This window comes from Aquarana catesbeiana, linkage group LG12 (genome assembly GCF_042186555.1).
Source record: "Aquarana catesbeiana isolate 2022-GZ linkage group LG12, ASM4218655v1, whole genome shotgun sequence".
Taxonomy (NCBI): Eukaryota; Metazoa; Chordata; class Amphibia; order Anura; family Ranidae; genus Aquarana; species Aquarana catesbeiana.
The window spans coordinates 220,506,140-220,528,871 of NC_133335.1; the positions used below are offsets into that span (position 1 = coordinate 220,506,140).

General features: G+C 46.4%; 1 protein-coding gene across 1 annotated transcript in view; it reads right to left on the reverse strand.

The window, feature by feature from the left end:
• ASPSCR1 (ASPSCR1 tether for SLC2A4, UBX domain containing) overlaps positions 1–22,732 on the reverse strand; it is a 110,739-nt gene that overhangs the window by 86,834 nt on the left and 1,173 nt on the right. Inside the window, exons 2-7 of the mRNA XM_073606711.1 lie at positions 17,248–17,303; positions 16,998–17,112; positions 10,238–10,341; positions 7,743–7,803; positions 4,144–4,217; positions 383–866 (exon numbers count right to left, since the gene is read on the reverse strand). Coding sequence (XP_073462812.1) covers positions 383–866; positions 4,144–4,217; positions 7,743–7,803; positions 10,238–10,341; positions 16,998–17,112; positions 17,248–17,303 — 894 coding nt within the window. The remainder of the gene's footprint in view (positions 1–382; positions 867–4,143; positions 4,218–7,742; positions 7,804–10,237; positions 10,342–16,997; positions 17,113–17,247; positions 17,304–22,732) is intronic.

The window sequence follows — 22,732 nt, forward strand, 5'->3', positions numbered from 1 at the left end:
TTAAAAGCAGGTAGTTGAATGGAAGGGAAAGAAATGCTGTTTTTCCTGCTCAGAATGCAATTACCCTGTTTCCCCGAAAATAAGACCTAGCGTGATTGTCGGTGATGGCTGCAATATAAGCCCTACCCCCCAAATAAGCCCTACCCTGCTTCCCCGAAAATAAGCCCTACCCTGAGAAGAAGACCTACAAGGACTTTGACTAGGGCTTATTTGGGGGGTAGGGCTTATATTGCAGCCATCACCGACAATCACGCTAGGTCTTATTTTCGGGGAAACAGGGTAGAGCCCATGACCAATGAGGGAGGGAAGGTTATTCTGGGGCCCCATGATTTCATTGGCTCTGGATTAACTTGGCACCCCCTGTAGTCACTCCACAGCTCACCTCTGACTCATTATCAGTCTTTGACTTCTTTGGCTTAGAATGTTCTGGACTGTGTAAAGGTTCTTGAGCAGTGGCACATGGTAGGTCATCTTCGAATGAAGCTGCAGGAACATTGGCACCACCTAGACGATGGCCTCCACCTTGGAATGGAACAAAGGAAGTCACTTGAGCCTGAGCAGGAGCAGGAGCAGGAGCAGAAGCAGGAGCAGAAGCTTTTGGCTTGACACTGTCCACACTGGGCTGTGCTTTCTCTACACAGGAAACTGCTGCTTGAGGGGTTACAACTTCTTGAGGTTCTTCCCTTTCTGTAGCCTTAATGGGCAACCTCTCTTCCTGGCAGGCAACAGGCTCTTTCTTCACATCTTCTCTTGCTGGAGGACCTCTGGACTCTTCCTTGAGGCCAGAATCCCTCTGTTTTTTTGTGCCCGCCTCTGTGCTTGGTGGTTGTCTGCTGTCAGATGAGTCCTTCTTCCGCACTACAAACCTTATGAATGAGATTAACAGATCACAAGGTTTACTACAAGCAAACTGGGTTTTTTTTGGTATTAAAAGGTCTGTAGACTGTACAGCAAGCATTTAGATATTTCCATGAAGCTGAGCTCTAAGAAGATGGTTAAAGTAGCATTCAAGCATAACACTAAACTGCTACCCCCTCCCAACACTCCTGCCTACCCTGTGTAAAAAAAAATAAAAAATATCTGTATAATAATTTTTTTTCTATTCCCCTCCCGTCTGGTCATGTGATCCTGCAATTCCAGTTCCCCTGTGTCAGTGAGTGGCTGTTACAGGGAAGAGGAGGGAGCACCATCAACATCTAGGACATGGGAGCCTATAAGTGATGTCACGGCTCCTGTAATTCCCAGCAGTTGTCGAGCATCCCATGACACACGAGGTGCTGAAAACAGCTGCTTATGCATGCACTGCACAAGTCAAATACATAGGGGCAATCAGATCCTACCTGTACTCAGCTTCTAGTTCTGCGGCGCTTTCCGCCCTCACAGTGTATGCTGGAGCTGAGCTTTCATTCTTTACCCTGAACACAGGGCAGCGTACAGGTAAGACCCCATTACTTTTACTTGGGTGGTACATTCACAATCAGCAGTTTTCATCCTTCAAAGCTCAGTCATTTTTCATACATCGTATTTGTCTTTGGTACCTTCGTTTTGGCAAATGCTTGTCCATTTGCTCTGTCTGTCACGTTAATAAAGGGGACCTCCATGTCCCCAAAACGTTGGCGTTATTCCGATATGGGTCATCAGTAAGCAATTCTATTGGGTGTCGTGGTGGTGTGCTAACTTTCACTGCATACTGGATTTAAGCGATACCACTAAGGCATCCCTATAGACCAGTGGTCTCCAAACTGAAGCTCTTTGCCTTTATCCAGCTCTTGAAGCACTATTCCTGCCACTGACACAAACAATAGGGGACCATTCCTCCCTCTGACACGAGCAATGGGGCACTATTCTTCCCATTGACACCAACAATGGTGCACTATTTCTTCCCACTGACACCAACAATGGGGCACTATTCCTCCCACGGACACCAACAATGGGGCAGGGGCGTGGCCTGGACTGGCATGGCGTGAGGAGTGAAAGTCGGGAGCTCTGCTAGCCAATTATCCAAATTTACATATCCTGGACCAGAAATACCTACCTGCCGTCTACTCCTGGGTCTCTTACCCTCTCCTACACAAGGGGAACATGTCACCGACAAAACAGAAGACAGATCCCGCCGCTAAACTGGCCAAATAGCAATGGGGCACTATTCCTCCCACTGACACCAGCAATGGGGCACCATTCCTCCCACTGACACCAGCAATGGGGCACCATTCCTCCCACTGACACCAGCAATGGGGCACCATTCCTCCCACTGAAACCAGCAATGGGGCACCATTCCTCCCACTGAAACCAGCAATGGGGCACCATTCCTCCCACTGACACCAGCAATGGGGCACCATTCCTCCCACTGACACCTGCAATGGGGCACTATTCCTCCCACTGACACCAGCAATGGGGCACTATTCTTCCCATTGACACCAACAATGGTGCACTATTTCTTCCCACTGACACCAACAATGGGGCACTATTCCTCCTACTGACACCAGCAATAGGGCACTATTCTGCCCACTGACACCAGCAATAGGGCACCATTCCTCCCACTGACACCAGCAATAGGGCACCATTCCTCCCACTGACACCAGCAATGGGGCACCATTCCTCCCACTGACACCAGCAATGGGGCACTATTCTGCCCACTGACACCAGCAATAGGGCACCATTCCTCCCACTGTCACCAGCAATGGAGCACCATTCCTCCCACTGACACCAGCAATAGGACACTATTCCTCCCGCTGATACCAACAGATGGGTACTATTCCTCTCACCGATACCAATGATGAGGCAATATTCTTTACCCCGATACCAACAATGGGGCACTATTCCTCTCACTGACACCAATGAGGGGGCATTGTTTACTCCCAGGACATTTTCTACTCACACTGTCCACAGTGCAGCCCCCTCAAAGTCTGAAGGACAATAAACGGGTCCTTTGTTTTGAAAGTTTGGCGACCTCTGATATAGACATACAAGGCTGCTTCAAATTATCTCACCAAGGATGAAACTATTATCAGACAAGGATGAAACTGAACAAAAAGTAACATTTCAATAGTTGCAAGAGAGAAGAAATGTGAACCTTTCTTAGATGATCATAGCTGAACATGTTTCGTTTTGAATCATCACTTACAGTTCCCAGTTGCAGATGATGTTACCTTTACTATTTCATGAGATCCCTAGGTCTATAGAAAGTCCCTGTTACCTTATCTTCTTAATGCAAATCATACCTTCCTGGTGGAAGACTACCAAGGTGCCCTCAAGTTCAGGTGTGGTTTAGGGCAGAAAACGAGATAATAGAGAATGAAAAATGGACATAAAGGATCAATTTGACGCCTTTACTGTAACATCATCAGGATGGATTTTCTTCACTCTTACTGAGGTATACAAGGAGCAAAACGCATAGAAGAGCACAACTTGTGTGATGTGACATGCACATTCCTCAGTACTTTGAAACCAATTCTGTCCTGTCAACATTTAAATAATGATAATATAAAGAGCATCCTAGCTGGGGATGACCTAACATGGGAAGGCTATTTGTAATATTAAATTACAAAATGGCTTAGGTAACAACTACTTATAGTATGCACTTTTTTTTTTTTTTTTTTTAAATTAAAGTGGATCAAGGGTACATTTACACTTGCGCATGCACAAACACAGCGATTAGATGTGAGAACCCCAAGCATCCCACTGAGTACAATGGGGCTGCCTCTTGCAGCTAATCATAGGACCCCCCCCCCCGCTGGGGTTCTCGCATCTAAATCGTAGTGTGGATCATTCGCAAGTGTGAATGCACCCTAAAGCTCACTATACATGGTTCAGTTTTTTTTAGTTTAGCCATCTGGCTGAAGGAAAGCAACTGAAATGATTTCCCTATCCAAACAGTCAAAGTGGATGCTGAAATCCTCCCCGCTGTGTCATTGTATTCCGACAGTGGTAGTGCCCTGCTGTCAGAATACCTTGATCAGCGTTGCAGCGTACTGATGGCATGCGCTGATCAAGCAAAAATATACCAACAACCTAGTTCATGAGAAGTAGATTGATAGATCTCATGAACGGAACGGCCCATACATGCATTGAAATTCGTCAGGCTCCTGCTGAACCAGCTGAATTTCGATCTATGTATGACCAGCTTTACTCGTTCTCACTGACCTGATGATGGCACTTCCACCTGTGAGTCCCAAAGATTGAAGAGATGTTTGCTTCAGAAGTGATTCACCAGACACCTGAGAAACAAAAATTGATTAAGTGGTTGGATTTCCGTATAATTTATATTTATGTATCTCTATATACCTCAGACTGACTGCTATATACATGTACACAATCGTATAGGACCTAAGATGACCTAAACCACCTGAAGGTGAGTAAATCCGTACCAGAAAAAGAAAATTAGATTATTTTTTATCATTTATACATTTTTTTTTTTTTACACATTTATTCATCCTTTGTCATACTATTGATCTGCAATCTCTTGGCAGTCAAATTTCTGTCAATGTGCATGTGTATAGAAATATAGGTTTTCCGGGAAGCTGCCAACATCCTAATATATATGGAAAAAAAGATGTGCAAAGCACTAGAATAATCCCTTTACAAGGCAGAAAGTAGAGTAGTAGAGAGTAGAAGGTGCTACAGGATACCTTATATACTGACCACAGCATGGCTCTGGCAGTGTATGGGAACACCTGTACCCACTGGGATTGATTGCATTCTTTCAAATGAACATAATATTATTCCATGGACATGTATATCTTGTTTTTATTACTGTAGGGCTATGTTTGCCCGTCTGTATATGCTCCCTATTAAAGTGGCGTCACTGCCTTTTAAACTAATTCTACTGTCTACTACTCAACTTTCTGCCTTTAAAGTCCAAGGGGATTATTCTAGTGCTTTGCACATCTTTTTTCCATATGTGTATTGTGTGTAAAACAGTCAATTGTAAAGTCTGTTGGAAGTGTATGAGACAAAGAGGTTTATTTACTAAAGCTAGAGAAAGCGCAAAATTAGTCACAATTCTGCATAGAAACCAATCAGCTTCCAGGTTTTATTGCCAAAGCTTAATTAAACAAGCTGAGGTTAGAAGTCGATTGATTTCTAAACAGAAATTACTAATTTTGCACTCTTTAGCTTTAGTAAATAAACCCCAGAGTGACAACATAGACACACAGCTGGGAGACTGGGACAGAGCGTTTTCACACCATAACACGAAGCGTATGAACAAACAGGGCCACTGATAAGGCAATACAGCCAGCCCTCCTGTACCGGGCCCAGCCCCCATCAGTTCAAAGGGGGGGGCCCGGGCACCTGCCAAGGAAGAGCGATGGCTGTACTGCCTTACTGCCAACTCTTGTGGCTCCCCCTGCAGCTTTGCTGGCTTCTCCTCCTTTTTTTTTTTTCTCCGGCTGCCCTGCAGGGGGATTGGTATCTGTGTCCCCAAGCCCCCTACTGTCCAGGCCTGTGTGCCCCCCTCCCCTGCAGCATTGCCAGCTTTCCTCCTCTCCTCCCCCGCTAGCAGCTGCTGAGGGCACAAAACCGGATGTTTCAGGATAGACAGCGGAAGGGGGGGGGGGTGCGGTAAATATGTCCCATTTACCAGCCCCTTCGATTCCAGGGAGAAATTGGCACCGTTCATTCACTGTGTCCATCCTTTACTGAAGCATAATTGTGTTTACTATGCTTCAGTTTGTAAATGAACAGGGAGCCTCAACGCGCGTCCTATTCATTCACTGTCCAGTGCAGCTGAGACTGCAGAGAAAGTCACTGGGGAATCTCTGTCCTCGGTTCCTTTCTCTGTCTCGAATATGAGAAATTAGAGGTCTGTTTAGACCCCTGATATTTCACCAAAGGTCGCCCCAAAAAGGCTGTCCCAAAAAATGTATTAAAAACAAAAAAAAGAGGGGGGGGGAAGCTGTCTGATTGCTCTACAGGGCCCTGTGGTTTCTAACAGCATCCCTGTGAATAAAGACCTTCATGGCAGAATCTCCACGTAATATTTTAATGAAGGCTGTAGATTTTTTTAAAACAACTTTTGAAAAAGCATGAATGCCATAGATTGAATATTACTGTAATTATTGGCGTATAACACGCACCTTTTCACCCTGAAAATCTGGTACAAATAGTGTGTGCGTGTTCTACACCGATACTGCAATTTGGGCTGCCTAGGAGGGAACGGGGAGGGGGGTGGGACGAGTGCCGTCAGATTACATACAGCGAGAATCTCCTGTTTACCTGGCGGCTTCTGTAATATGAAGTCCCATTTCCTGGGCCGGCATTGGACCACTGTTCTAGGTCTATCATAGAAGCCGGTCCAGGAGGCGGGACTTTGTATTAAAGAGGCCGCCACCTTCCCTGTTGCCTCCGAGGCAGCAGTAATCTTAAGTGAGGCTGCAGATGGGCATTGATCAAGCTGCATTGATGGGCAATTGTGAGGCTGCAGATGGGCATTGATCAAGCTGCATTGATGGGCAATCGTGAGGCTGCAGATGGGCATTCATCAAGCTTCATTGATGGGCAATTGTGAGGCTGCAGATGGGCACTGATCAGGCTGCATTCATGGCAATGGTGAGGCTGCAGATGGGCACTGATCAAGCTGCATTGATGGGCAATTGTGAGGCTGCAGATGGGCATTGATCAAGCTGCATTGATGGGCAATCGTGAGGCTGCAGATGGGCATTGATCAAGCTGCATTGATGGGCAATTGTGAGGCTGCAGATGGGCACTGATCAGGCTGCATTCATGGCAATGGTGAGGCTGCAGATGGGCATTGATCAAGCTGCATTGATGGGCAATTGTGAGGCTGCAGATTGGCATTGATCAGGCTGCAGATGGGCAATGGTGAGGCTGCATTGATGGGCACTGACCCTTATTTTGCTTCAAAGTACTTTATTTAAAATTTAAGTTTTTTTCCTGAAACTTCCCTCCTAAAATGAAGGTGCGTGTTATACGCCTGTGCGTGTTATATGCCGATAAATACGGTACTTTTGAAAGTGCATAAACATAATAAAGTTTACATGAGATTTTAGTGGTCGGGTTTGCTTTTCCTTTAAATTATTGGTATCCAGTATATCTGGGTGCTCATAGTTTAAGGCTGATTATTTCATTTCCCTACCAATCTGCTTTTAGGGTGTGGAATTCCATACTACCGCACCAATGTTGTTGTAACTAAAGCTAACATATTGCCCTAATGGCTTTGGCGGGTGGGTACAGGTGGGAACTTAAAACACAGACGTCATGCCATTTGCGTCCCCTGGACATATAAAATTTGGGTGGCCCGACTATAAAAACAAGGCACGCCACCGACCAGCAAATTGACTTTAAAGAAGAACTCTGCTCAAAATAAATAAAAAGCAAAGCAGGGAGCCGATCGTAAAAAAATGAGCTGTCATACAAACAAATAGCCCTCTATGATGTTATGCACTTATATGTCTGAGTGGTTCAATCCGCTAGCATCTATCCAAAATGAAAACATCCTATTTGGGTGGCCTGGCCATTTAGGAAAACTACTGGATACACAGACTATAATGTCACACGCCAATGAAGTCATTTGTATTTTTGTTTTAAATCCCCACTTAAAAAGGTGAACTTTTATTGCCACATCAAAGTGTGCAGGTGGCAGGTCTTTGAGCCCACCCCGATTCACCAGTCGCTGAGTTTTGAGGAAACGTAAAGGAGGTGCGAGCTGAAAGCGCCGGAGTCAATGAATCATTAACGAGCTGTCTGGATTACAGAATTCGCCGCTCTGTGCATTGCCTTACCTCATCCCGCATATAAATGCATACGGCGACGTTTCCAGGAGGAACCTCGTCCAAACACACCCTGCAAAACACAAACAGCTGTAAACTTCAAAAACGCAGACAGCATCACTTCATATGTGCAACACAGAGCCAGGAACGTTACCAAAAACTTGAACAAAATATCAAATTTATTCAATATGGAGGAGCAAAAAGCCTGTGGAAAAAAGTGCTGACCTACAGGATTCAGAATTCAGCAGTGGTCAGATTAGTGAAAGTTTTGGGGTAAAAATATTACAATGAGCGGTTAAGTTATCATACCTGGTATAAATAGCGACATATTACATTGCACTTTAAAGAACAGAATCGTGAGACCGGCTTATGTCGGACATGGAGCTGTACACCACGGGCAGCATGTTGGCCACTTCCTGCTGAACCAACTGTTTTTGGCCCATGTGTACCCAGCATTACACAGGTTTGTTAGCATTGGTGTTAGAGAGGGAAGGGGACAGTTTTAAGGTTAGTTAGGCGTTAGCTGGAATTCCACTTTAATGTAAAAACCAAAATACCTTCTCCTATCCAAATACAGTAATTTCCACCAGGGATAAGCGAATACAGCTAAAGGTATTTCCATCGCACATATTTTATTCCCAAAAGGCTTCTTTTGATGCGTAAGAGGATCTCCCCCACGTGCCATAAAATGCAAAATAGAACAAGGAGACTTCTTACATATGGTATGATCCTGTACCAAGGTTAGACCCTTTCGGTCAGCAGTGGCTGTCTTTATCTCAGAAGCCTTTAACCACTTCCTGCCTGCCGTATGCAGAATGATGGCCGCAGGGAGGTTCCGTTATCCTGACTGGGCGTCAACAGAAGTTCAGCAGGATAAGCCGCTCGTGTGTGCCCCCAGGGGTGCACAGCATGACGATCAGTGGTGCGGTGTGTCGATCCATGTGTCCAATCACAGCTGATCACATGGTAACCAGGAAGTGCCGTTAATTGGCTTCCCTCTATTAACGCTGACAAGGCGTGGCTAGGGGAGAGCCGATCAGTGGATCTCCTGATTGGGGGGGGGTCTGCGCTGATAATCAGCGCATTGATTATCAGTGCAGAGCTATCTGCAATACCCACCAGTGCCCGTCAGTGATGCCCATCAAAGCCCCACCAGTGATGCCCACCTGTACTCATGTGATGCCAGTGCACAGCAGGATGCAATTAGTAATGCCAGTCAGTGCCCCTCAGTAATGCCTGCCAGTGGCTCAACAGCGCTGCCTATCAGTGCCACCCATCAGTGGCCCCTCATCTGTGCTGCCTCATCAGTGAAGGAGAAAACATACTGTTTTTTTTTTTTTCAGCACTTATATATATATATATATATGTCTTGGCTCTTCCAAATAATTGTGTGTTGGGCCCCCCCAGCATGATGCACTGCCCACTATCCTCACAACCGTAATAGTTTTTTATGACCACCTATACTGTGCAGCACTGGGCATGTGGTTCTATAGCTCTGCTTATGTGACCCTTTCTGTGCTATTGGTTATCATTGCATACTTTGGCTGTTGACTGTAACTGTTCTTTGGAAAAATAAAGGAATTGCCAAAAAAAACTCCCATTGTATAAGCAGACTTATGAGGATCGGGGGGGTTTACCAAACTCTGGGGTCCTTGGTTGGACTCGCAAGATATACGCGACTCTTTGCTTCATTTGGTAACCAACACCCCATGATATTAACTGATAATGTACTGGTGACAACGCTCAGGACGTCTTGGTGCGTTCAGGATTATATTAAATATTTGACGTGTCTGTTCTGGCTTTCCAGGAGTGGGAAGCAAGTCTTTAGACATAATATGTTCTACTCTGGTTTGTTTACCATTTTTCCTTTAGAATTCAGTTTGGCAACTATTGTCAGATGCATACTCTTTCAATCTCTTTGAATATATATTGCTGTTGCATATGTTTTGATTGTCAAGATGTATTTCTATACTTATATGTATATTATGAATGCATTTTGTACCTGTTTCAATAAACAAAGTTTAAAGGGGTTGTAAACCCTCAGGGTTTTTCACCTTAATGCATTCAGGTGAAAAACCTCCTGTGATGCAGCTGCCCCCCCACAGCACCCCCTTTTATTTACCTGAACCCGGTATTTTCAGCGACGGGGACGAGCACCAGCTCCAGCCGGTGTCTCGGGTCCTGATTGGATAGGTTGATAGAAGAATAGCCAAATCCAATGAAGCCGAGCCGAGTCCTGCTGTCTGTGTCAATAGACGCAGCAGCAGGACACTTGAGCGCGCCCGCAAGAGTGCCCCGAGGGAGAGCGGCTCTCCAATGGGGCACTTGAGAAGAGGAGGAGCCAGGAGCGCCGTTGAGGAACCCCAGAAGAGGAGGATCGGGGCCACTCTGTGCAAAACCAACTGCACAGAGGAGGCAAGTATGACATATTTGTTTTTGTATTTTAAAACAAACCTTTAGATATCCTAAAAAACAAAAACAAATACCATAACGATCTTGGATCTTACTTAGTTTGAGGGAAGGAGACCAGGACATCCCAGAGAGTCTTGGTGCATTGAAATTCATCTTGCAGCCTCGTCCCATCTTCCAACTGCAGGGCTACCCGAACTTTCTGAAATATAACAGAACAAAAGCGTTATTTTATGCAGCCTATTTTTCATTAGCTGCTAAATAGCTGCTTGTGCTCCTTACCTTAGCTGCAATTAACACTAGTGCTTTATTTTTACAAGCTTTTGGCTTGGCAGTGTGGAGATTATGTACATGCTAATATAAATCGTTGCAAATTGATTAAAAAAAAAAAAAAAAAATCCCATGTACATAAGTATTCACAGCCTTTGTTCAATACTTTGGTGAAGCACCTTTGGCACCAATTACAGTCCTCAAGTCTTCTTGAGTATGATGTTACAAGCTTGTCACACCTATTTTTGGTCAGTTTCTCCCATTCTTCTTTGCAGGACCTCTCAAGCTCCATCAGGTTGGATGGGGAGCGTCGGTGTATAGCCATTTTCAGATCTCTCCAGAGATGTTCAATCGGGTTCAAATCTGGGCTCTGGCTGGGCCACTCAAGGACATTCACAGAGTTGTCCCGTAGCCACTCCTTTGTTATCTTGACTGTGTGCTTAGAGTCGTTATACTGTTGATAGATGAACCTTCGTACTAGTCTGAGGTCCAGAGCGCTCTGGAGCTGGTTTTCATCAAGGGTTTATCTGTACATTGCTGCTTTCATCATTCCCTCAATCCTGACTAGTCTCCCAGTTCCTGCCGATGAAAAACACCCCCACAGCATGATGATGCCACCACCATGCTTCATTGTAGGGATGGTATTGGCTAGGTGATGAGCGGTGCCTGGTTTCCTCCAGACATGACGCTTGCCATTCAGGCCAAAGAGTTCAATCTACCTTTCATCAGACCAGAGAATTTTGTTTCTCATGGTCTGAGAGTCCTTCAGGTGCCTTTTGGCAAACTCTAGGCGGTCTGTCATGTGTCTTTTACTGAGGAGTGGCTTCCATCTGGCCACTCTACCATACAGACCTGATTGGGGGAGTGCTGCAGAGATGGTTGGTCTTCTGGAAGGTTCTCCTCTCTCCACAGAGCAACGCTGGAGCTCTAGCAGAGTGACCATCGGGTTCTTGATCACCTCCCTGACTAAAGTGGGGGACACACTATAAGAAAAATCGGACGAACATTCGTCCAATTTTTCTCGATGCTTCTCAGCAAATCGGAACTGATAAAAGAAAATTTGTACGAAAATCCTTATGAATATTCTCATACGACAAAGGCTTTTTTTGTTTATCGTTTCTGATCACGCGCAGTTTTTTTTCTGATTTTTCTTGTACGAAAACGGTACACATTAAAACGGAAATCATTCATTCTGTTTCCACACTAGAAAAATTTTGGAGTTTGTCCCTTCAGGAATTTTCGTACAAAATTCAAAATCGGCTGTCGAAAGTTGTGTACACACTATACGAAAATCATCCGAAAATTCTTTGGACGAAAATGTTCTCACAGTTTTCTTTTAGTGTGTACGATCTTCTCCCCCGATCGCTCATTTTGGCTGGGCGGCACGCTCTAGGAAGAGCCCTGGTTTTTCCAAACGTCTTCCATTTACGGATGATATAGGGCACTGTGCTCATTGGGACCTTCAGTGCTGCAGAACATTTTTCTGTACCCTTCCCCAGATCTGTCCCTCCATACAATCCTGTCTCGGAGGTCTACAGACAATTCCTTGGACTTCATGGCTTGGTTTGTGCTCTGACATGAACTGTGGGACCTTATATAGACAGGTGTGTGTCTTTCCAAATCATGTCCAATCAACTGAATTTACCACAGGTGGGCTCCAATCAAGTTGTAGAAACATCTCAAGGATGATCAGTGGAAACAGGAGGCACCTGAGCTCAATTTTGAATGTCATAGCAAAGGAAGTGAATACTTCTGTACATGGGATTTTTTTTTATTTTAAATACATTTGCAAAGATTCCAAAAAAACTTTGTTCATTATGCCATTATGGGGTATTGTTTGTAGAATTTTGGAGGAAAATAATGAATTTAATCCATTTTGGAATAAGGCTGTAACATAACAAAATGTAGAAAAAGTGAAGCACTGTGAATACTTTCAGGATGCACCGTATGTGAGTTTTTGGATTTGGAAATGTATTCCTTGGGTGAGCGGAAGCCAGTGGAGGGGCGGACACTGAACGGTTGGTAAGGTGGATGAGTCTGGCAGCAGCATTCATGATAGACTGAAGAGGGGAGGAGCCTATGCAGGGGAAGGCCAATGAAGAGGGAGCTGCCATAGTGGAAGTAATGGCTCATTTTCCTTCCTACATGGTGGCTTGAACAGCCAGATGGGAGTTTGGAAGGGGTATCCAGAATGTATTGGAAATTTGGGTAATAAAACTCCCCGGGTTTCACAGCTGAAAAACAGCTGTGGGTTTGCTTTTAGTTGTTAGGGAGGTAAAAAAAAAATCTTCTGGAGCTGCAGTGGTTAAGCCAGGTCTCCTCATCCAACATCAGTACCTGACCTCTTTAAGCTTAATGGGTACATAACAGGGTGGATAAAAATCAATGATTTTTAGAAATAAAAATTTTAAATTTAAAAAAAAGCGGATTTTAATCGATTTAAATCAAATTTATTTTGATAAAATGCTTTTGGAGTAAAAAATCTATCTAAAGATAGTTTTCTATTTAGGATACAATAATAATTTATTCAGCATGAAATGGAGCCTAGTTATGTAGAATGAGGCTGTATATTCTGCAATATTTACATTTTCGGTAAACTCATTCAATGAATCCAATCTCTGCAAGCTGAGATAACATGCAGTGCATTGATGCATTCACACAATTTCTCAGTAACCATGAGATAAAACAAAGTTCAGGAATATTCCTTTATCCCATTGTTTTGCAAATCTATGTACACTACAAACTGTATGATTGAATCGGTTCTGAGATCGCTGTTTTACTAACCTGACAACTTATTATTCTAAATAAAAAAAACCTTCATTTTGTTTGCAAATATTAAAGATTCTAACTAACAACAAGAATGAGTCCTTACATTTAAAGAGCACCTATCATCACAGATCCATCATGGCAGCGCCTGTTAGCGGGCGTCCACTCACCTGCTGCCACCACGTCCCTCACCTTGTTGTGTCACTGCCACATCATCAGCCGTCCCATTAAAGTGAATGGGACTGTCGGTGAGTCAACCGGGGGGCAGAGGAGGAGCCGCTGAGGGACAGAGATGACAGTTGCTCTTTAAAAATCATGATTTAAATCGAATTGATTTAAATAAAATCCACCCTGGTACATAATCCCCACAGACACACTCCAAAATCTTGTGGAAAGCCTTACCAGAAGAATGGAGGCTTTTACAGCCAGAGAGGGGGGCCAATCCCATATTAAAGGCCATCATTTTGGAATGAGATGTCTACCTAACTCATACATGTGTGACGCGAAGGTGTCCACAAATGTTATCCATAGTACATTTCCTTTAAGACAGTTACTTTATTTTATTTTTTTATTACAATTATCTCCCAGGTCAAGAGGCCCACCACAGATTGCTCTGGATATGTGATTGTGCCCCCCCTCCCCCCCCCCCGGGCTCCCAACTGAGCATGGCTGATGTAGAGGTAAATCAGGGGGTGCACACATTGTGCACATAGGGGGGCTAAACCAATCCAACAAAATCTGCATTTCAACTACAAACATTCTTTATCTCTAACCTCACTCCTTCAGTCTCCTCTCGCATTACTAACTTACTAACTGACATATCGGCATGGATGTCGCACCACTTCCTTAACCACTACAGCGCCGGAAGAATTTACCCCCTTCCTGACCACTTTTTGCGATTCGGCACTGCGTCTCTTTAACTGACAATTGCGCGGTCGTGCAACGGTGCACCCAAACAAAATTGACGTCCTTTTTTTCACACAATAAGAGCTTTCTTTTGGTGGTATTTGATCACCTCTGCGGTTTTTATTTCTTGCGCTATTAACAAAAAAATAGCGACAATTTTGAAAAAAAAAAAGCATTATTTTTTACTTTTTGCTATAATAAATATCCCCAAAAAATATTTGAAAAATCATTTTTTTTCCCTCAGTTTAGGCCGATACGTATTCTTCTACATATTTTTGGTAGAAAAAAAAAAAAAAAATTGCAATAAGCGTTTATTGATTGGTTTTCGCAAAAGTTATAGCGTCTACAAGATAGGGGATAGTTTCATGGCATTTTTATTGATTTTTTTTTCTTCTTTTTACTAGTAATGGCGGCGATCAGCGATTTTTATCGTGACTGCGACAGTATGGCGGACACATCAGACAATTTTGACACATTTTTGGGACCAATGGCATTAATATAGCGATCAATGCTAAAATATTGCATTGATTACTGTATAAATGTGACTGGCAGTGAAGGGGTTAACCACTAGCTGGCGCTGTAGGGGTTAAGTGTGTCCTAGGGAGTGTTTCTAACTGTGGGGGGGAGGGGCTGTGTGTGTGGCACGACACTGATCACCGCTCCCGATCACAGGGAGCAGAGATCAATGACAGTGTCACTATGCAGAAGGGGGAGATGCTTGTTTACATTAGTATCTCCCAGTTCTTCCTCACTGTGAGACGATCGCGGGTATCACACGGACATCGAGTCCGCAGGACCCGCGATGGCGATCACGGAGCTCCCGGTGCGCGAGCCGCCTCTTAAAAGGGCAACATACAGGTACGTTAATCTGCCTGTACGTGCCCTTCTGCCTCAGTATATCTGCGTGAGGCGGTCGGGAAGTGGTTAAACTAAATCTCTCTAAAACTGAGCTATTATTATTCCCCCCCCCCTCCATGACTTTTCAATCAAAATTAACAATGCAACTATCAGTCCCTCCCCTCACACCAGGGTACTACTGTAGGTGTAATCCTAGACTATGACTTGTCATTTCATGCCTCATGTCCAATCGTTGCCTTGACTATTGCAACTCCCTTCTCATTGGCCTGCCTCTCCATAGGCTCCTCCCCTCTTCAGTCTATCATGAATGCTGCTGCCAGACTTATCCACCTTACCAACCATCTCCTCCAATCCCTACACTGACCGCCATCCCTCTCCTCCCATTCCTACACTGACCGCCACCCCTCTCCTCCCATCCCTACACTGACCGCCACCCCTCTCCTCCCATCCCTACACTGACCGCCACCCCTCTACTCCAATCCCTACACTGACCACCACCCCTCTACTCCAATCCCTACACTGACCGCCATCCCTCTCCTCCCATTCCTACACTGACCGCCACCCCTCTCCTCCCATCCCTACACTGACCGCCACCCCTCTCCTCCCATCCCTACACTGACCGCCACCCCTCTACTCCAATCCCTACACTGACCGCCACCCCTCTACTCCAATCCCTACACTGACCGCCACCCCTCTACTCCAATCCCCACACTGACCGCCACCCCTCTCCTCCCATCCCTACACTGACCGCCACCCCTCTACTCCAATCCCTACACTGACCGCCACCCCTCTACTCCAATCCCTACACTGACCGCCACCCCTCTACTCCAATCCCTACACTGACCGCCACCCCTCTCCTCCCATCCCTACACTGACCGCCACCCCTCTCCTCCCATCCCTACACTGACCGCCACCTCTCTCCTCCCATCCCTACACTGACCGCCACCCCTCTCCTCCCATCCCTACACTGACCGCCACCCCTCTCCTCCCATCCCTACACTGACCGCCACCCCTCTCCTCCCATCCCTACACTGACCGCCACCCCTCTCCTCCCATCCCTACACTGACCGCCACCCCTCTCCTCCCATCCCTACACTGACCGCCACCCCTCTCCTCCAATCCCTACACTAACCGCCACCCCTCTCCTCCAATCCCTACACTGACCGCCACCCCTCTCCTCCAATCCCTGCACTGACCGCCACCCCTCTCCTCCAATCCCTACACTGACCGCCACCCCTCTCCTCCAATCCCTACACTGACCGCCACCCCTCTCCTCCAATCCCTACACTGACCGCCACCCCTCTCCTCCAATCCCTACACTGACCGCCACCCCTCTCCTCCAATCCCTACACTGACCGCCACCCCTCTCCTCCAATCCCTACACTGACCGCCACCCCTCTCCTCCAATCCCTACACTGACCGCCACCCCTCTCCTCCAATCCCTACACTGACCGCCACCCCTCTCCTCCAATCCCTACACTGACCACCACCCCTCTCCTCCAATCCCTACACTGGCTCCCAATCACCCAGCTAATTAAATTCAAAATACTAACCACAACATACAAAGCCATTCACAACTCTGCCCCGAGCTACATCACCAATCTTGTCTCCAAATATCACCCAAATCGTCCTCTCCGCTCCTCTCAAGACCTCCTACTCTCTTGTCTCCTCCTCCCATGCTCGTCTCCAGGATTTCTCCAGAGCCTCTCCCATCCTCTGGAACTCGCTACCCCAACCTGTCCGGCTATCCCCTACTCTTGCTACCTTCAGGCGATCCCTGAAAACTCATCTCTTCAGGAAAGCCTATCACGTCTCCAACTAATCTTCTACCACTTCCACCAGCTCATTCCCCACAGTTACAAACTTTTGTACCTCCTGCCCCACCTTATTAGATTGTAAGCTCTTCTGAGCAGGGCTCTCTTGATCCTCTTGTATTTTATTGTATTATAACTGTATTGTCTCCCTTTTATATTGTAAAGCGCTGCGTAAACTGTTGGCGCTATATAAATCCTGTATAGTAATAATAATCAAACAGACAGGATGCAGAAGAAACCTCACCGAACATTCTGCACCGGCACGCTGATACGAGCAGCTCACCATCTCCAGTTTGGCATTGTTGGGAAGGTTCGCAAAACGCCATTGAAGAGAAAGATCCAGCACTGTCCTCTGAAACCTGAAAAAAAATAAAAATATCGGCTCGGGTTATGGGTACATGGTTTATAAAAAATGGTGCTACAAATAAGCTTCGCAAAAAAAAAAAAAAAAACATAAAATGGATAAAATTTTTAAAAAATAAATCTGAACTCACTTTAGGTTATACTCTCTGGGGTTGAAATTCTGTTTCTTGCAGACCTCTTCCAGCACCTGCCATTATAAAAACACACAGACGCCAAACATAAGTGATCTGCAACTCATCAACACCGAAAGATTCCTTACCGCTAAAAGGAAGCGAAAAGATGACTCTGAATTAATCATACAGACAATTACCAAATATTGGTGAAACCTCACCGAGTGGGGAAATTACTTCCAAACAGAGCGATTTAATGAATGAATAAGTGTCATTGAAGCAGCACAACATCAGTGCGGATCGTGCTGGAACGACTATAAACAAAATACTTCTATTATGTGCAATCAAGCACCAGTTGCGGGCCGTATAGTGATACAACCCCTGAATCATAAGTTGGCAAAGTTATTAAGGATCAGCCAAAGGAAGAACACCGAATTCCAAAGGGACATACGGTTCCCCCAGCCCTGGTAACCACAGCCTTACAACTACAGGTCCCAGCATGCCTGGGCAGAAAAATACTGTTTAGGAACTGAACATCACCAGTTGCTTTGTACCTACACCGCTGCAGGACTTTAACTACATTCTTCATATTTAACCACTTCAGCCCCGGAAGGATTTACCCCCTTCCTGACCAGAGCACTTTTTGCGATTCGGCACTGTGTCGCTTTAACTGACAATTGCGCGGTCGTGCGACATTGCACCCAAACAAAATTGACGTCCTTTTTTCCCCCACAAATAGAGCTTACTTTTGGGGGTATTTGATCACCTCTGCAGTTTTTATTTTTTGTGCTATAAACAAAAAAACAGCGACAATTTCGAAAAAAAAAGCATTTTTTTTTACTTTTTGCTATAATAAATATCCCCCAAAAATATATAAAAAAAACTAGGGCTGTTACTGATTTAAATTTTCATGTTCGATTAATCGATTTTTTTTTAATCGATTAATCGACTAATTTCGATTAAATATAACACACATACAGGTCCAACTACTTTTAGCTGATTTAGCACCGTTGTTATGGCAACGGCCGAAGCCGGACATAGCGGGGCATGGCTAGGACGTCACACGTCATAAACTCAGCCTCACCGTGCCCATAATCGCAGCCTCACCGTGCCCATAATCGCAGCCTCACCGTGCCCATAGTCGCAGCCTCACCGTGCCCATAGTCGCAGCCTCACCGTGCCCATAGTCGCAGCCTCACCGTGCCCATAGTCGCAGCCTCACCGTGCCCATAGTCGCAGCCTCACCGTGCCCATAGTCGCAGCCTCACCGTGCCCATAGTCGCAGCCTCACTGTGCCCATAATCTCAGACTTACCGTGCCCATAGTCGCAGCCTCCCCGTGCCCATAATCGCAGCCTCCCCGTGCCCATAGTCGCAGCCTCACCGTGCCCATAGTCGCAGCCTCACCGTGCCCATAGTCGCAGCCTCACCGTGCCCATAGTCGCAGCCTCGCCGTGCCCATAGTCGCAACCTCGCCGTGCCCATAGTCGCAACCTCGCCGTGCCCATAATCGCAGCCTCGCCGTGCCCATAATCGCAGCCTCGCCGTGCCCATAATCGCAGCCTCACCGTGCCCATAATCGCAGCCTCACCGTGCCCATAATCGCAGTCTCCCCGTTCCCATAATCGCAGCCTCCTCGTGCCCATAATCGCAGCCTCACCGTGCCCATAGTCGCAGCCTCACCGTGCCCATAGTCGCAGCCTCACCGTGCCCATAGTCGCAGCCTCACCGTGCCCATAGTCGCAGCCTCACCGTGCCCATAGTCGCAGCCTCACCGTGCCCATAGTCGCAGCCTCACCGTGCCCATAGTCGCAGCCTCACCGTGCCCATAGTCGCAGCCTCACCGTGCCCATAGTCGCAGCCTCACCGTGCCCATAGTCGCAGCCTCACCGTGCTCTCACTCTCTTTAACCATAATCCAGGTAAGCCAGTTGCAAACCACAACACAAGTATATATATGTGTGTATTGCGGTCGGCAAGTGCTTAAAAGGGGGTTGTAAAACCTCAGACGTGAAATATGAACAAAGCATATCCCTCTATAGTGTGTACTTGTCTCAATCCAGAGCACTAAGTGTCAATTCTGTCTGCTGCTTCATTCCTCTGCTATCCGCATGAGTCACTTCTGACAAGTTTTCCTGACACCAAGAGAAAAAAGGTGACAGGGGAGGGACCTCCAGCAGATTGACAGCCTCAGCTCTGTTCCTTTGTGAAGAGGGGGGTGTGTCCCTTTACTCCGGATGTAGAGAAGAGGTGGCTGCAGATAAACAGGTACAACTTATGTAGGAGGATTTTTTTTAAATCTCTGTGTATCACCTGAGACAAGTCCTTTCACTGGATATATGTAAGGATTTACAACCACTTTAACCACTTGCACTCTGGAAGATTTAACACCCCCCCCCCCCACACACCTCCCTTTCCCCCCTCCCTTTTTGACCAGGCCATTTTTTGTGATACGGCACGGAGTTACTTTAACTGACAATTGCGCGGTCATGCGCCCCTGTACCCAAATAACATTTTTGTTCTTTTTTCTCCCCATAAATAGCGCTTTCTTTTGGTGCCATTTGATCACTTCGGCTTTTTTTAATATTTTGCACTATAAACAAAAAACGATTAACAATCTTAAAAAAAAAAACAAAAAAAATAAAAACATATTTTAGCACTTTCTGCTATAAAATATATCCCACAAAACAATTAAAAATAATCAAATTTCTTCATAAAATTTAGGACAATATGTATTCTGCTACATGTTTTTGGTAATAAAAATACCATTAAGAGTATATTGATTGGTTATAGCGTCTACAAACTATGGGATATACTTATGGAATTTTTATTTATTTATTTTTCTACTAGCAATGGTGGCGAACAGCAACTTATAGCGGGACTGCGACATTGGCGGAGGACAAATTGGACACTGACACTTTCTTGAGGACCAGTGACACTAATACAGTGATCAGTGCTAAAAATATGCACTGTCACTGTACTAATGACACAGGCTAAGAAGGGGGTTAACATCAGGGGCGATTAAAGGGTTAACTGTGTGCATAGCTGGTGTTTTCTTACTGGGGGGGGGGGGGGGGTGCTTGTACTAGGGGGAAGGCAAAAGATCTATGTCCCTGCTTTGCAGGAACACAGGATCAATGCCTTCTGCACTGACAGAACAGCAATCTGCCTTGTTTACATAGGGAGATCGCTATTCTGCCTGTGTCCTGAACGATCAGTGGGTGCCGGCGGACATCTGGTCCCGCTGTGTAGAATCACAGAGGCAGCGAGCCTCCGGCAGCATGCACTCGCGCCCGATACCCGGAAATGTAGGATCAGATAGATAGATAGATAGATAGATAGATAGATAGAGGTAGGCAAGTGGATATATACATGATTCTGCTTTTTCGGGTAGGGGACTTTTTTCCTGTCCTGCAAGCGCATCCCCCGGGTGTGACAAGACACACTGGAATGCATGGGAGGCGGTTTTCAGGCACTTAAGCGCCTAAAAACCCCCCCAGTGTGAAAGGGGTCTTAAAGTGGTTGTAAACCTCAGACATGAAATATGAACAAAGCCTATCCCTCTATAATGTGTACTTGTCTCAATCCAGAGCACTGAGTGTCATTTCTGTCTGCTGCCTCCTTCCTCTGCTATCAGCCTGAGTCCCTTCTGATTTATGGGGAAGTTGTGGTCTAGCCTGCTGTAAACCAGGAGGCACCAAACTCTCCAGTACGAGGCCTGTGCTGTATATTTACAGATATTCACCCTTTATAAAAAAAAAAAATCTAATTTTTATAAATGAAACAATTAAATCTGATCAAATGAACAAAGTTTTACTTGGAGTATTTATTTTAATTAGCAAAAAAACTTCAGTAAAACAAAGAAAAGAAATTACGAATAAACTTGAAGCCATCAGAGCCCCCCCCCCCCCCCCCTTTCATCAGAGTCCCCATCAGTTCCCTTCCCTTACATCAGAGTTCTCCCCTAACTTTGGAGTCCCCATCAGAGTCTCACCATACATCAGAATCCCCATCGGAGCCCCTCTCTTACAACAGAGTCCCCCCTTACAGCAGTGTTCCCATCAGAGTCCCCCCACCACCTCTACAGCAGAATTCCCATCAGAGCCCCCCCTTACAGCAGAGTTCCCATCAGAGCCCCCACCCTCTTTATAGTAGAGTTCCCATCAGAGTCCCCCCTCCGTTCAGCAGAGTTCCCATCAGAGCCCCACCCCTTTACAGCAGAGTTCCCATCAGAGCCCCACCCCTTTACAGCAGAGTTCCCATCAGAGCCCCACCCCCTTTACAGCAGGAGTTCCCATCAGAGCCCCACCCCTTTACAGCAGAGTTCCCATCAGAGCCCCACCCCCTTTACAGTAGAGTTCTCATCAGAGCCCCACCCCTTTACAGCAGAGTTCCCATCAGAGCCCCACCCCCTTTACAGCAGGAGTTCCCATCAGAGCCCCACCCCTTTACAGCAGAGTTCCCATCAGAGCGCCACCCCTTTACAGTAGAGTTCTTATCAGAGCCCCCCTTACAGCATTATTCCCATCAGAGCCGCTCCCACCCCCTTACTGCAGAATTCCCATCAGAGCCCCCACCCCCTTTACAGAATTCCCATCAGAGCCCCCCACACCCTTTACAGAATTCCCATCAGAGCCCCCACCCCCTTTACAGCAGAGTTCCCATCAGAGTCCCACCCCTTTACAGTAGAGTTCTTATCAGAGCCCCCCTTACAGCATTATTCCATCAGAGCCGCTCCCACCCCCTTTACAGAATTCCCATCAGAGCCCCCCACACCCTTTACAGAATTCCCATCAGAGCCCCCCACCCCCTTTACAGCAGAGTTCCCATCAGAGTCCCACCCACCTTACAGCAGAGTTCCCATCAGAGTCCCCAATTTTCAGCAGAGTTCCCATCAGAGCCCCACCCCCTTTACAGTAGAGTTCCCATCAGTGCCCCACCCCCTTTACAGTAGAGTTCCCATCAGTGCCCCAACCCCTTTACACCAGGAGTTCCCATCAGAGCCCCACCCCCTTTACAGTAGAGTTCCCATCAGAGCCCCACCCCCTTTACAGTAGAGTTCCCATCAGTGCCCCACCCCCTTTACAGTAGAGTTCCCATCAGTGCCCCACCCCCTTTACAGCAGGAGTTCCCATCAGAGCCCCACCCCCTTTACAGCAGGAGTTCCCATCAGAGCCCCACCCCCTTTACAGCAGGAGTTCCCATCAGAGCCCCACCCTCTTTACAGCAGGAGTTCCCATCAGAGCCCCACCCTCTTTACAGCAGGAGTTCCCATCAGAGGCCCACCCTCTTTACAACAGAGTTCCCATCAGAGTCCCCCCTCCGTTCAGCAGAGTTCCCATCAGAGCCCCACCCCCTTTACAGCAGAGTTCACATCAGAGTCCCCCCCCCTTTACAGCAGAGTTCCCATCAGGGTTCCCCCCTTTTACAGCAGAGTTCCCATCAGAGTCCCCCTTACAGCATTATTCCCATCAGAGCCGCTCCCACCCCTTACTGCAGAATTCCCAT